Source organism: Vulpes lagopus, chromosome 7, assembly GCF_018345385.1.
Source record: "Vulpes lagopus strain Blue_001 chromosome 7, ASM1834538v1, whole genome shotgun sequence".
Taxonomy (NCBI): Eukaryota; Metazoa; Chordata; class Mammalia; order Carnivora; family Canidae; genus Vulpes; species Vulpes lagopus.
The window spans coordinates 37213930-37230002 of NC_054830.1; the positions used below are offsets into that span (position 1 = coordinate 37213930).

At 40.6% G+C, this 16073-nt stretch overlaps 1 protein-coding gene across 14 annotated transcripts in view; it reads right to left on the reverse strand.

The window, feature by feature from the left end:
* Window positions 1-16073, reverse strand: part of FOXP1 (forkhead box P1) — a 581933-nt gene that overhangs the window by 5391 nt on the left and 560469 nt on the right. For 11 of the 14 annotated variants that reach the window (XM_041764645.1, XM_041764639.1, XM_041764642.1 and 8 more), the window contains 6 exons: window positions 15868-16069; window positions 15683-15762; window positions 14981-15082; window positions 11312-11433; window positions 9539-9608; window positions 5042-5208 (listed from right to left, as the gene is read on the reverse strand). In XM_041764645.1, the coding sequence (XP_041620579.1) occupies window positions 5042-5208; window positions 9539-9608; window positions 11312-11433; window positions 14981-15082; window positions 15683-15762; window positions 15868-16069 (743 nt within the window). Of the gene's footprint in view, window positions 1-5041; window positions 5209-9538; window positions 9609-10763; window positions 10934-11311; window positions 11434-14980; window positions 15083-15682; window positions 15763-15867; window positions 16070-16073 lie in introns of all 14 variants that reach the window. The other 3 variants (XM_041764646.1, XM_041764641.1, XM_041764652.1) reach the window with 2 other exon arrangements.

Below are 16073 nucleotides of genomic sequence, written 5' to 3' on the forward strand. Positions count from 1 at the left end.
TGAGTGCGGGAGGCTGGGCTAATCATGGCTTGCTGTGTGTTCTGCTTTGCTAGTTAACATGCAGAACCTGTGAAAGAACTCTCCAGAGACCGACCCCAAGCGAGGTTCTATCATTAATCAACTTCAAGCAAACACAGCAAAGAGACACCATGATACATGCTTGAAACTCCAAATTAATGCATATTTTTACAAACTGTCAATAAGGCAAGAAAAGCCCTGCCAGGAAACACAAACGGCAAGGAAAGGCTCGCCCAACACAACAATATGATAAGAAAGCAGAGCCCCAATCAGAATAATAACGCTGTCAGCTGTAAACAAGGCAAAACAAGAGGCCCGGCTGGTAGCGGCCACCAGGACGCCGTAGCCTGTGACGAGATCTGCCAACTTTCTCATTATGGACCAGCACACGGTTCACCCGAAGGGGACTGCGGGGGATCACACGAAACCACTCCGATAACAATTGAGAAATGTTGTTCGTAAATCATATTTACAACCGATCCTTTGCAAATACAAATTACTTTCTGTTGCAAGCCTTTTGATATGTAAAAGAACCATTCAAGTTAAAATGGTCCCATCGCTGGGACAGGCTGCAGAAGGGAGGATTTTTTAATTGACATTATCAAGTGTTAGTAATAAGAGGTGGTACTGGGGATGGCTGATTTCCTAAATAATTGATGTATGCAAACCCCAAAGGCCACTTGAACCATTTAAAAACAAACAGGAGTGCTTTGGACTGCCCTTGACTAAGTGAACCTTCAGGAAAGCAAGTGACTCTAAAATTAGCACAGCCTCGAGAGTGTCTGGGGGTAGACGTCAGGATAAGTAGCTTTTAAAAAATTGTGCCCATCTTCCTAAAAACTAGTTGCAAAATGAAATGTTATCACAGTTGTAGTCGAGTGCATTTTGCTGGTGGTGCTCCATCCTTTTTTCAGCTTTTTCATGGTCCTGCTTAGGTGTGTTTCTACAGGAAGACCCAGGACTGGCCATGTAATTTGCAGAGCCCCAGTGAAAAGTGAAGACGTGCTTCAAAAATTAGAATTTCAATATGGAAATGGCAGAGCACTGAAACTTCTAACTACGCCTCTGGAGCCAGCCCTGGTAGGATCACCTATATTCTTTGGGGAAGAATTAAGTGTACTGATGATTACTCCTTTAAAAAAAAAATAACCCATAAACCCAAATTAAGGTAGGTTTTATTGTTTCTGCCTATCCTCTCCCAGGTGGCGTCATGTTTTTACGTATTGTATCCATAACAAATATGATGACTTTGCCAGCTTTTTCAGTTGTTGAATAAAATATTTTAAAAAAATTATTCATAAGAGACACAGAGAGAGAGGCAGAGACATAGGCAGAGGGAGAAGCAGGCTCCCTGCAGGGGCCCGATGTAGGACTCGATCCTGAGACCTGGGACCCTGGGATCAGGACCTGAGCCGAAGGCAGATGCTCAACTGCTGAGCCACCCAGGCGTCCCTCAGTTGTAATTTTTATGAGTATATGAGATGCCTTGTGTGGACATGTCAGTCTTTTACTACTGGACATTCTGTGATTGTCTTTTATAACACATAGCAATCCCCCCTCCCTCCATCTTTTGCTCTTTGAATAATACAGCAACCACTTTTATCCATTAATCTTCCCATTTCTGTTGATTTACCTCCTCAGGATAAATTTCTAAGAATGAAATTCTGGGAGCAAAGGCCAAAAACATCTTTATGGTTCTTAAGATTTATTACAGTATTAATTTCCAAAGGGGCTATATCAATTTAGACTCAACCTCATCAGCCCCAAGCATTACTTTTGAAAAAAAAAAAAAATCTGTTGCTTAGCAGGTATAAGGTAAGCTCCAGTTACCTTAAATTGTGCTTCTTGGATTACTGACAGCAGTGAACACTTCTTCATGTCTGAATTTCAAATTTTTACTATTGAGCAGTGCTACTTCATAAATTACCCTCCCTTCTCTGCTGATCACATTTGGCTAGAAATGTATCTATGTGTTACTTAGCCCCGTATTGAAGTTCAAATGTACTTTCCCTGATCAACATTTTTTCTACTTTCACTTCTTTAAACAATCAGATTTATTAATCATTTCAGGTTTATAAACCTGAATTTGAGGACACGAGACAATACACGGCTACCTGGGCGGTAGGGGCTGGGAGGATGGAGAAGAAATCAAACATTCTCAATTAAGTTCTCGCTTTATAATTTTCCACTCTGACAAATGTTTTGCTTGGCACAAACCAAACCAAACCAGATACAATGTTCATGTTAGGGAATATTTTGTTTGCCCTTGAAAGTTGCGGCTAAACTTGAGTAAGATTATTTACCAACCCCAAGACACAGGTTAGGGCTCTATCACCCATGCTGGCTCACCCCAGTGCCTAATGCGGAGTGGGTTCCCAACCAATGCTAACTGACGAGATCTGTCTGACAACCTGACAACACAACTGAGTTAGACATTAAGGCTCCTTAAAACTCCAGAGAAATGAAATCCAGCTTCACAACATTTCTTGATACCAGCAGATCCCCCTGAGTGTGGCAAATGCAGTCACACAGGCATGCGGTGCTTCAGAGAATAAAAGAGAATGGATTTCCAAGCAAGATACATTGCAGGTAAGATGCAAACTACTTAAGATACGATGTTTCACATACATTCATGTGTCTCCTAGAAATGGGAACCGCACCATGCACCATCTTGCACATCACCCCCTGCCCCACCTCCCCCCCCCAACTCCTCCTTCCCAAATCGTTCCCGATGAACAACTGTGCAAAACCACACATTTCCCTCCTCATATCTGAGTAATTCCTTTGTTTAGCCACTCTTGGGAACACGAGAGTTTTTAACTAAAGCTGACTGGTGTTTAGAGGCATTGTGTTCTGAGGGTGTGTGCACAGCATGGAGTACTGTGCTTTGTAGCTCTGTTAGCTCCTATCAGGATAAAAGTATAATGCCCCAAAGCCATAATTATGTGACTACTGTCTAGCGTTTCAGAGGAGAAACAAAATGTTGTAGTGTTGGAGCCGCACAGAAAGGGTACGAGTGAGGGGCTCAGTCTCAACACTAGATGATAGTAGCTGGGCCGCCAGACTAACAAGGTCCTGTGAGCCGTGCCATAAAGTTTACGGCTTGATTTATTCCGATTAGACTAGAACAGTTAAGAAACAATTTGCATCATAGCAGGGTAATGCATATTGCACAAGAAGGAAAACTGTGTCATTACAGAATTCGCTTAATGGAAATACGGGGTCAAAAAGAGTCACAGTCTGTGACACTGAGAGCCGGCACAGGGACTGTGCTGTTGACATAATTATATTTAACAAACAGTGTGAAGCGGGGAGATGTGAAGAACAGTGTGCGTTCTGACATCTTTACGTAGGGTTCCCTTAACAAAACAAAACACAACCGAAACCTTCATTTCGTTCAGAATTATGCTGCCTGTGAAACGTGGTTTCTGGTAACACTGGGGTTAATTCAGAGTTGTTGAACAAATTAACTTTGTAGCAGCTTTTTCTTGAACAGCAAAATTCGCAGCATTCTAAACTGTTGCCTGAGGTTTTTATCCAAATATCTTTCTCTTTTCAGTAATCCTTTGCCCTAAATAGTAAGAACAGACATCAACTGACCCTTGGAGTTCATATAGATGATGAGAAATAGTCTCTCTTCCACTCAATAACTTCAGAAATATTTGCTTTAATGAGCATTTCTTCAAGTAGCTTATATACCAATTTATATTTGCTCTGAACTTCCTTAATATCTGAGTAAACACTCCTGTCATGACAATGATTTAAAAATGAACACGAGTGTGACTACAGTAAAGTCAGAAACACAAGGCTGCTTTAGAAAAGATAATATATGGCAGTGTCAGTGTGAAAGATAAAATGTTGTGTAGTAAATGCTACGAGATTGTTCAGATAAATTAAAAACAATTATTTCCATCTTTAAGGATCCTTTTCAAAGCACTTTGGGTATGGAATTCAAACGCTAAATAATCAAATTTCAGATTTCCATGTACCCACCAATTACCCTGGCAGACAGCATTTTTCTTTTTCCTTGTCATTTGATGCCAATGTATTCTGGTCTTCATTGCTATGGGTCATATTTTCCATTCTTATCACTCAAATTATCTTCAAATAGGATGTTGGACGAGTAATTCAGAAGGAGGGTATAGACCAGTGGCCTATTCTAGGGGGCACCAGTATTTCAAACACTGGACTAGTGTGTTCCTTTAAAGTGGGCAATGGTGGAGGAGAGACTGTCATCCTATAGCATCTCCTGCAAATCTAATCATTTGGGACAATGTGGCCTCATTTCTCTTCTAAACATTCCCTGGCAGAGAGGGAGTTGTCCCAGTCCTGGCTCTTCCCTGCCACCCCCCATCCCCACCCCAAAGGCATCAGGGCCTCTTCCTTGGTTGGCCTGGTCCTTGTGCCATTCACATTCAGCAGGAACACCCATCGCCCATCACTTCATTCAGTTATATGGTGCTCATTATACTGCCGTCTGCTGCTATAATGCTCCTATTAATTTTCCTTTTGATATTTTAAGAGCAATCTATAAATCATGCCGCCTTTCATTTGTGCCATCATTAACGCTTGGCCATAACGCTTCAGCGTTGTGTTTGCAGTTCAGACTATCACCCGACCAAGTAAACAAGCATTCTTTCTCCCCCTGCTAGGTTCGGTGTGCCCACCAAGTTGAGCAAACTGACAGAGACGCATACCGATTTTAGGAGGAAAAGGTAATGTGGCTTAAATAATGGCCCGAGATGCCAAGCAGAGGGAAAAAAAGCAAATGAGTCACCCATTTTATTGCTGTGTGCACTTGTAGGGCTGCATGGAGCTGATCGGTTTTATGGGAAAGTTAGTAAATGGTCCTTTTATGTGCTAACCGAGCTAAACCTTTCCGAAGCACAAACTTTTACCAAGACTCTAGGAAAGCAGAGATTACAGAAAAGGTATCAAGAGCAGCCAGGGAAGGGCTTGTGTGCACATCAAACCAAGAGACGGGGGCCGGAACGCGGAGACCTGCTGGGAGTACAGTACTCACACGGCTTGCATAGGGGATCTGCCCGGACTGCTGTCACTCTCATTGCTGTTGGTATGTTCCATTGCCCCGTTCAGCTCTTCCCGTATTGCGCTGGCTAAGTTGCCCAGAGTGGGATTTCCCATGGAAGCGGTAGTGTATAGAGGTATACTATTCTCAGCCATCGAAGCCTGTTAGCAACCAAGAGAAAATATATGAGGACACAGAGTAAGTAGAGACAGGGACAGCCGTTAATTATGGGTGTAGTCAATGATCTTCCGTTTAGGTTCATAGTAGGGCCAGCAAATAACAAGTTTCTAATAGGCAGAGAGAAGGGTTTTGCTTTAAAAAGGAAGGCTTGTGACACATGTCCCACGCTTGGTTTCCAAGAGCTAGCTGGGACCAAAGTGCTCGTGGGGAGGGAGGACTCAATTTAGCTCCGCTGGGGTAGAGTCATATGGTTTAGACAGGGCTATCTAAAATGAGCTGTCTGATGCCTTCTTTCGGGAGGAACTGAATATTTCCAGATCACAGGGAAATATAATGGAATTTTCATTTCTTTATCCACTTTGACGACTTCAGTATTGGATATTAAAGATTTGATCCAATTATTCTGGCCTCACAGCTCAAACTTATGAGAACTTCCATAAACATTTACCTCTAAGATCCTATAGAAAAGGAAGAGATTATAGAATTGGAGTCCATTTTTATCTCCCGCCATCGTTTCTGTTTTAATGATTTTTGAATCTGTTTAAGTGTAGTTTGTGTGGTGTTACCTACCCCACAGTTATCTCAATCTTTCAGGCTCAGACTGGTCACCTGGAATTTTAGGACTGAAGGAGAATATTATCTGTCACTCTATATGAGTGTCAGCCAAAAAGTGTTGAAATGGAGAAAATAAGAAATCCTGAAGTCTGTGGTGGGATACTGTTCACTTCCTATCCTCCGGTGTTTGAATAAAATGACCACCCAGTCTCAAATGCCAATAGTAGTTAAATACAACCCCAGGCTAAAGTATCCATTGGGGTAGTGATTATGACCCAGTAACTTTTGATTTTATTAAAGAGGGCAGATTTTCAAATACTGGCAGTGTAATTAGACCAAGATTTATCAAAACTGTCCTCTTACAGACTACAGTATACCGGGTTTTCCATCCTAATGAAGAGAAAGTGCAATCACAAGACAATCTGGCATGGTGACTTCAATTGGCCAGTCATACAAGAGTCCAAAGTATTCTAGAAATCCTGGCTCTAGAGAGAGAGCGCACGCCAAAAAATGCAGACAGAACGGGTGGCAAAGCTGGGCTACACGGAATGTGCCTATTATGACAACTGCAGCCTTGCTCACTGTACAAACTCCAAAGCCAGGAATGCCTTCTTAGATACAAGCCCCCGTGATGGGTCTTCACTTAACACAGTAATGGCGAATGGACGATTTCAAAGCCAGGCTCTCTGAGAGCCTACAGATTTCCCTTCCCTCCACTTCTGGATTTACATAACTGCCTGCTTTTAAAAAGTGGAAAAAAATTCCTGTTTTTATTTCCAAATGTGGTGAACTCATTTTGATGAACAGCAAATCTGAACATTCCTCGCTCTCCTACAGTTTGTTAAATAATTTGCATCAAGTACTTTTTTCAACAGATCTTTTGTAATTGCAATAAAGCATTTTTTTCTTTTTTTGGCAGAGCAAAAAGCAAGAACGGTTGCCAGATTATTTTTTTTTAATTTTTTAATTTTTTTTTTTTTCCAAACTGCAGCTGGACAAGCATCTTAAATGCCTTCATTTGAGACAACTTACTGGTCATGCTTCTCCCAGTCATGGAAGTTCTACTCCCACATTCACATTTCACTATGGCACAGAATGTGGCCAAAGTGAGGCCATCTCTACAGTAAAAAATGGAGAGGTAAAGACTAAACTGAAATGTTTGTAAGAATGTTCTTTGGGATAAGCTGGTCACTTTACGGACAGAGCAACCTTCTTAAGATAGGTGAAGGTTGTTAAAACATGGGTTAAGGCCCAACAGCGACGCTGATGAAAGGCATCCAAAAAGGCAAGCACTTCTACCGATCCCTCACTTGGGAGACAGACAAGAAAGATATAGGTGAAGAAAACCAGCCTGGTCTCTTTAAGAAAATGACTAAGTGGGAGGACAGAGGCCACAGAGGCTCTTGTACCTTCTTTGTTGAGTAAGTGATCAAAGCAACCCACCCAAGGTTAGAAACATTCTCACCAACTGCTTATGCTTTCCTAGTTGATGTGCTGAAACTGCTCCTACGTAGAGGATTTTAATACTGGACTTAATGATATCAATAAATGGTCCTGTGTATAGTACGTGGTTTCCTATCAGACTGGCACCTCTGCCCCCTGCCCGCCAAAAAAATTAAGGTGCTCCAGTAATGGTGCAGAAGTCCATAAGTACCGCTGCTCCTGGAACATGAACCATACTAAGATCCTTGGGGGAAAGGCAGGCTATAAATAAGAAGCTTTACGGTTACCCTTAGTTACTTCACTTTTTCAGAGCATAATGCAATCTGTCTCACGTCCAATGTTTTATTTCTGTAGTGGATTCTGCTGTCCTATTTTATATATTGTATATCATGCATTATGTTGCTCTAGTAATCTTTTTAAGATGTTGTTCCACTATTATTTTTACTTGTCTTGAAAAATGGAAATGGGCAATAATGGGACGGAAAGCCTGCTGGTAGAGCCCTGATTTAATTTGCACAGCAGAAAGTTGTTACAGGAGACGGTCTACTGCCCGTGGATCCAAACTCCTCGACAAGACGAAAAAGATCCGTTCTTCGAATCATGAATTTCTATCCATTTATTCACCTCACCTCATTATGCACATAAAGTGTTCTTGGAAAACTACAGGATCGTTTTGGGCTACCCCTGGAAATGAGAAAGGGTAGGGAGGATGCCAAAAACAAATGTTTTCGAGATGAAACACGAACGGTTCCTGTCATGATAAGGCATACTAATTTAAATTAGTCACATAGTTAAGAGAATCCAGAGGATCGCTGCTTTTCTTCTTTCCTTTCCGCCTCGTGAATGTAAAATGTGCTTGTAATCTTAATACTCTTCTAGATAGAGCAGCCTTTAAATTCACACTTCACAAGACTCCAGGGAAAATAAGTTACTAATGAATGGTATTTACAGTGGCGGCATCTAAGCGTGCTCTCATTTGCTTTTCTAAAGTTACTGTGTAAACTACAAGTAATTAACAGAAACTCAGAAAGTAGTTCCTCCTAATAAAGTTGGTTCAGGCTAAAAATAAATAAATATAATTACTGAACAGCTAGGTTCAGTGAATTTGCCTCTGCACGGAAACATCCTCTTTTGTTGGGAGCCGTGAGGCTGTGCTGAGTGATCTGGGAAACTGATTACGTAGGATGCACGTTAGTGCTCAATAAATATTTGTTCTAGGAGTAGTGAGAACCAGGGGCCTATCCTGATCTCTTCACCCACTCTATTCCCATAACATCAAGAATCTCAACCATTTCTCGTTCTCTTCCCTTACCCTGTAAGGAGCCTTTCTAGGACTCTCTTGTTTCTCTGTAAATGTATCTGTTTGTGTGTTAGGGCCCTGTGGAGGGCACAAGGCTGTGTAATAGCTAAGTATGCATCCATTTTGGGGGGATAAAGCCCTCAGCAAGAACTCATGCTGTTAAGCTCTGTGATGGCCTCGGATTATGTATGTCTCATCTACCTACAGATTATGTCTTTTTAAAGGTAGCAAGAGTCCCCTGGCCTGTCTTCTAGAACAATCTATGTAGGGTCAAACTCAAACTGGACCACTGAAAAATGTGACCACGAAAAGGCTCTCGGCTGCCTTGGTAACTTGCATCTGGGTGGTAGTGTCTTCATCCCCCGGTGATGCTGATTATGTAACGAGTGCTGGGTTTGTAGGGAGGAAACAAACATTCTGTGTGATTATGTCATCTTGAGCAATGTGCTGGAAACCTAAAGAGTGTTCTTAAACACCTCTCTGGTTTAAACAAAAACAGTTTACTTTTACTAAGCGAACCAAACCTGGAACCCTTCTCCCCCACCTCAGCACCCCCCCACCCCCCCTCAATGGACTGAAGATGCTAAAGCCGACTTTAGAAGAAGAAATAAAAAGCTCTGCTTTCTCTTTAAACCCGTGAACAATGGAAGGTCATGTGATACAGTGGCCTATCATCCAGCACATTAATAGCTGTGCTAGAGTAATTACACTTGTGGTATTTTTGCCTCAAGTGAAATTCTGAAATAAGAGGATGGAAATTATGATACTGCTGATAAATATTAATAAGTGAACTTTTAATTTTTTTGCCACAATATTCAAAATGCTAAGCATCCCGCTAATGCTGAAGCAGCCTGATGTGTTTGCCTCCAGGGAGTACGATGCTTTGTGCACTTAAGAAAAAAGTTTAACGGAATTAAAATTTAATATCTAATTAGAGCGAGGCTAATATATTTTGCAATGAGTGGGGGAGACATGTGCCTCTGCTGCATATTCGGGACAACCATTAATCTTACCTGTAAAGCTGCGTTGAGGGGTGTGCAGTAGGCGTGGCTGCTCTGCATGTTTTTAATAAGGGAAGGGTTACTGCGTAAGAAAAAAGATAAAAACTCAAAGTTAAACCCAATCATCCCCTGAGTTCCTAGCTAAGTTTTATCTTAAGCTTGCGGGTATCCCTTCCAAATCAGAGATTTCCCCCATTAACAAAACCAAAGAAAAGTTAGGTTTGCTCCCCACCCCTTGGCTTTATGGGGCTATACCTTTGGGTGGGACTTTGCTCTTCAAGGCAACTGGGTGTAAAATTCTAGCTTCAGTGAGACCAGCCCTGGGGACTCCTCCCTCCACTGATACAATTTTTTTTCCCCACAAAATCTTGATCTCTCTGCAAATTTTTTATAGCTGCCATGAGTCCAACAGGAAGGCAGAAGCTTGGGTGGGGGTGTGGGCACTGGGTTGGGAGAAGTCAGTCAGTGGTGCTGGCATCCGGGGCTCCTGGGAGTTAGAAGGAGACTCATCTCCATGATCTTAACTCCAGAATGACCGTCGGAGCAAAGGTAGGACGGCTCTTAAAGATCTCCCCTCTGTGGCACATGTATTGCCAAAGAAGATGGGGAGAAGGGTGTGGCAGGGAAGGGTTGTTCCTAAGTAAGGCAGGAGGTTGGGTTGAAATCTTTCTGGCACAGCCAAACCTGGGAGGTTGTAAGAATACTAGGTGCTGCGTCCATTAACTGATCAAAGGCGGTCAAGATACTGTTTGAAAAGAATCTCTGGGAAGGAGAGGCTTCCAGTAGGAAGTCACCCAGACTGATCACTGGACTTTAAGGGAAGCGTATGTGCTATCACTGATTTCTCTGTAATCATTCATTTCACTTCACTTATAGGACTGTCACTGAATGGGCAGATGACAAGAGACTGACCCCGTGAAAATACACATTTTAACTCTCGAGTACTTGGAGGAATTAACTTTCACGCCAAGGTATGTACTCTTAAAGGGTCCCCGTAAGCTGCTGGATCGAGGTACAACCAATATGTGCATCAAAGACGTCAAAAAAGCATTATTCAAGGCACTGGTGTTCCAAAGAGAAACAAGAGAAATACATGTACGAATCACACAATTTAGTTCCATTGCAGAAAGCCGTGGCACTGCTACTGGGTGAAATGCAAAACTACATGGGATGAGTCAACCATGCAAAGCCAAAGCAACAGCAGAAAAACAAAACAAAAGCAAGTAAAGGCTCTTACTGTGTGACAAGCTCGTCAAAGTTTTCACCGGGGCAGTATTTGCGAGGACGGCCTCGTTGAATATGGCGGCCACGTTTAAACTCTTCATCATCAACTGTCCAAAAGGACCCAAACTCATCCTCTACTCTGATAAAGCACTTATGCAGTGAGAGGTTGGTGCGAATGGCACCCTGGGATAGGAGCAGCAGCAAAGGAGATGGAGTGGCAACAAAAGGAGACGGGGTTGGGGGGGGCAGAACAGACATCCAATACAGGGAACAGGAAAAAGAAAATAAAATGCAATAAGCATAAGCAAAATGGTTTGTGAGGGTTAATATGCATTGCCACCTAAAGCTACTAGCGTGGGATGCAACAAAGACCGGCAAGCAGGGCAGGGGGACTGGTGGGGATACAAAACAGGAGGGATGAAATGCTTTTTTGCTTCCCTTAACTGAGACAACGTGACACCGGTTCGTTGGTCTAACACCGTCTAGCAGCCAAAAGCCTCTACTTGACGCTTGTTAGCACAATCCGAGCTGGGCTAAGAAGTTCAAACATGGTGGACGTACCCACTGATCTTTTGTGGCCTTCGTTTTTGGAATTCTACTTCATCCACTGTCCATACTGCCCCTTTAACGTTTTCTACTCGCACAAAACACTTGTGAAGACTAAGATTATGACGCACTGCATTCTGCAGCAAGTATAAAAGAGAGAACATTTACATTTTCTATAAGGAAAGACTCCAAAAACAGCAGTACATTCAGCCTCACAGTCCACATTTGTAAAACCATCCCCAAGAGCTGTAGCTGCACCACCCCCGTGGAGGACCTTCTTGTGGTCAAGGATGCCTCTTCCAAACATAAAAATAAAAAAACCCGAAATTATCGATGAATTTAAACTCTGGCATTGACGTCTAGTCTCTGGTAGGAGCCAACCAGAAGAAATAGTTAAGATGCATAGAAGCCCCAAAATAGGGTTCACAGTAAAAATCTGAAAATGTTGTTAATATGACTTCAAAATAAACATGGAAAGCATAAAACTGTCCCCTGTAAGCCCACTTATCTCCCATAAAAAAGGGTATTTTAAAAAAAAATCATGCAAGATGATAATATTGTTAACTACATTTTGCTCTTGTTCTTTTTTTTGTTCTTCAAAGTTTTGGCTTTAATACCTTCTATGGATGTTGTCAGATTTATCTAAATTGGATTTTACCATTGAGAGCATCACCTCCTACAGCTGGCAGCATGAGGGAGTGAAAGGATCCCCAGGGCATCAGTATCCATCATCGAGCTATGTCTTACCTTCCCGAATAGATACAAACCTTGGCCCTTATGATGGGCAATTGCCTTAATTAACAGAAAATGCCAAAGAAAACACTTGAGTAGAACTCTCAATGGCAAAAAGATGATACTCCTGCAAGCTGATGGTTCCTGAAGACACATATTTCTATTTCTATCCCTACCCTCTCCGTGTTTCTTATGGTTAAATGTCATTTCCAAGAGCATTCTTAAACTGAGATCCTTGACGGCTAGAGCCCACCAAAAACGAGGATCTCCACTCAAAGGTAAAGGGCTTTTAACATCTCATTTTTCCTCGAGTTTCAGAAGAATCCCTACTGGGGCCAGAAATAAGCATGGTTTCCATACTTTAGCCTCCTTGGTAGAGCTTACTGATCTAAACTCCAAATTAGACATAAAGACATTACAAAAAGACCTATGCCCTTTACTCAAAACTTTCTTCTTAGAGAGAGTAAGGAGGGTGACCAGTGTGGCCTGAGAAGTGGATGCATAAATCCCACCTCCCATGCCGCAGAGGATCTCCTCCACTCCATTCCAATGATGCTGCCATTGCTCAAATGTGTGGCACTCCACCCCTTGTGCTACCTGAAGTATTTCTCTCTCAAGATACTGAGCACTGTTTTTGAATTTCAGATAATCACCACTGGTGACTCTGAGGCATTAGACGAGATAGTGATGATTGTTCTTTCACGATATGGAATATTGAGAAGATAGTGAGACACATTTTATTACATAGCTAAGTTATCAACTACTCGCAAGGAGAATCCATGGAAGAGATTCTCAGTGTTTCTAAGCAACATCAGCATCATTGGGGTAGATTGAAAACATCCAGGTGACCATGAAAGGACATCCCTGATTCAAATGGCCTGGATGGTTTGCATAAAAACGAAAGAAAAATCTCTGAAAACGTTTGTCATATTGTATTTATACTTGGAAGAACAAATTTCTTTACATATAGATCGTAGGCTGCTCTCTGAATAAGCATTTTCTTTTTTATGCTGTACCAATGCATAGTATAGGGATGTGAAAGGTCTCCTTTTACCTCCCTAGAACAATACTAAGGAGGTTAAAATAAACCCAAACTTTCTTTAAAAAAAAAAATCCAGACAGATCCTATATATGTATAGGCAACATAATGGGGAAGGAAAGCAACGTTTCCCCTCAACCTTATCATTGTCTAATATTTTAAAATACCATCAAAATATTTAGAACTGTATCTAAAAAAAGCATGTCTGCCTGAAGGATTGCTATAGATCTGTCTGAAGAATATAGCCATGTAAGTAAAGACAGAAACTCAAACTTAAGTTTTGTTTTCCCAGACTGTACATCTGAGCAAAAGTATCCACAAATCAAAAATTGCCCCAAAACATAAGCCCTTCTCAATCATAACTTAAACTGGGCATTTCATCTTTTGTTTAAGATTTACAATACAAATAAGAACACGTAGAGAAAATTATATGTGTTTATGAGTCATTTGGTACTTGATCTAGGATTGTTTATATTGATGGCACTTTTTCCTGCAGTTTGCAAAAATGAAAAAGTTAAAGCTGTACATCTGAGCTTAAATATCATATTCGCAGCTAGTAATTATTTTTAAATTTGATCATTTGCTATTTATAAAAGGCAATTTGAAAAAAATGTCTGCTTCATGCTTATAGTTCCTACATTTTGAAAAGCATTCACAGCTAAAGATACTTTGCATTTTATCTCCTGAGGGAGGCTGAGGAAAAGCGGGTAGGTTCTGAACATAGGTTCCCTTCAGCACCCATGTGTCTTAATGGAAATAAAAAGGATACTTCGAGCCATAATAGTTATTCATGCCTGGGTAAGGTTGATAAATTAATTCTATGCTTATATTCATTTTCTTTTAAAATGCTAATTTATCAAGAATGTAACGGGGGAAATGTGTTTTCTACTTTTGTTTTTCTCTTATCTAAAATTTAAGAAGTAGCAAATTTCCTTTGCATCCTATCAAACATACCTATCATATTTATAATAATGACATGTAAAAATATCCTAACATACTGGCATTTTATGTGTTGCGGTATTTGGGGATTATAAGAATTGTAGGTAGTAAAACAAAACAAAAATGTCAGATTGGACCCGGCCCTCTTTTATAGCAAGAATATTTAAAGCAAGAAATTAAAAGCGGCAAAATCCAAAAATCTGTGAGGGCTTCATTTAAGAATCTGCGAACCCACTGCTGAACTGGAAATGAGGTATAGTCATGTGACCCTCAAGCCTTGTGGTGGCATCCCATATGGAGCTGGAGGATTTGTTTTGTTTTATAGCAAATGGTGTTACAGTGAAGTTAGATAATTTTATTTTCCAGAGTATCTATGAATCTCTGACAGACAGTGCAACATAAAAAACCAAAAACAAAAACCCAAAATAAAACCAAAAACTTAATAATATATTGTGCTTTCCTGTGCTAACTCCCATATACAGGGCTAGTCCTGAGACCACACAACTTCCTTTACTAATTATGGTAAGGAGGTTTTGTTTTTTTTTTTTAATCCAACTAATGAAAGTTATGTCCAGTTTGTCTGATTATTTCTCCAGTTAAAAAAAGTTAGCCATGCATCTCAGCAAACACTGGTGGTGGCTAACAACCGAAAAGCATGAGGTTTGTGTAAATAAGAGGATAACTTTCACATCGGGATGACAGTATCATGCATTCCTTTTCCCTATGTATTTTAACTGGACAGAAATGATTTCACTGGCTGGTCTATCCAAAATCTGATGTCAATGTAATGGGAGTCTTCTATCCCAGCATTTTAAGCCCAATAGTACTATTTTCTTAATAAAATACTCCCCAAAATTTGACTTCTTGAGTGTATAGAAACAATACACATTGAACTTATAATACCTCCATTTTATCAACAACAAACTCTTAAATGGCAAGACCCAAGCTTTAAACAGGCCTGTGAGAAAGCTTACCTTCCACGTGGCAGCATTGCGTCGAAAGTAAGCAAACATTCGTGTGAACCAGTTATAGATTTCATTTAGTGTTAGCTGCTTTTCTGGAGATTCGAGAATGGCCTATAGAAGCAAAAGTAACAAAAGAAGATAATTTATGACCAAATCAGCAGAATTGTCATTATACAGTTTCTTGAAAATATAAAATAAGCATGATTCAGAGCTAGAGCCCAAGAAAGGTTTCACGAAATGATCTAAGATTAATGGTTGTATTTAACAGTTCAATAGCAAAATTCAAAATGGAATTATCTAATTGTTTTGAGTTTTTATTTCTGTTTCCGTACAGAAATATTAATTTATTAGTCATTCATAAAGCAGAATCAAAGAGAAATGCAAAACATTTCACTAGCTGATTAAAGCTCAGTAATTATTTAGAGCTCAGATTAATTCTAGGGATCAGAGATTACTGTAGCTTGTGATAATTGACTTGCCATCTTTAAACAGGCTCATTTTCACTGTTGTGTGAAATGAATTTCCTAATAATCACATCGTATTGTAATACTTAATCAAAAGCAATTATGTTATATATTGCAGTTTTAAAAAACCTTATAGAAAAGGTTTTAGCATGCTTGCATACTAAACGGTTTTAAATCTACTTCATCAATATATCCATGTACACGTATACCTTTTGATATAATTTCACATACTGTGTTATTTACTTACCTGCCTAATTAAAGATGCATATGTAAATGGTGGTCTAACTTCTGCGTTCTTATAAAATTCTTGGTTCTGCGCAATATCTGCTAAATAAGAATCATTGTCCTATTAATTATCACTTTTTAAAAAGAGGCTGGTCTACAACAATTGCCTATTACAGTTCTGCATAAGGCAAAAATGGGAGTATCTACCTGAAGAAATGGGCACGTTGTATTTGTCTGAGTACCGCCTGCGGATGGGTCCCACCGTATGCATGCTGGTGGTGGTGATGACGGAGGGGCCTTGGGTGACGGGAGTGATGGGGGCGGTTGGGGTCGTTGGAGTATGAGGTAAGCTCTGTGGAGAAGCCTCAGATGCAGACTTGGAGAGTGTGACACTTGATACCAGATTCAGCTGT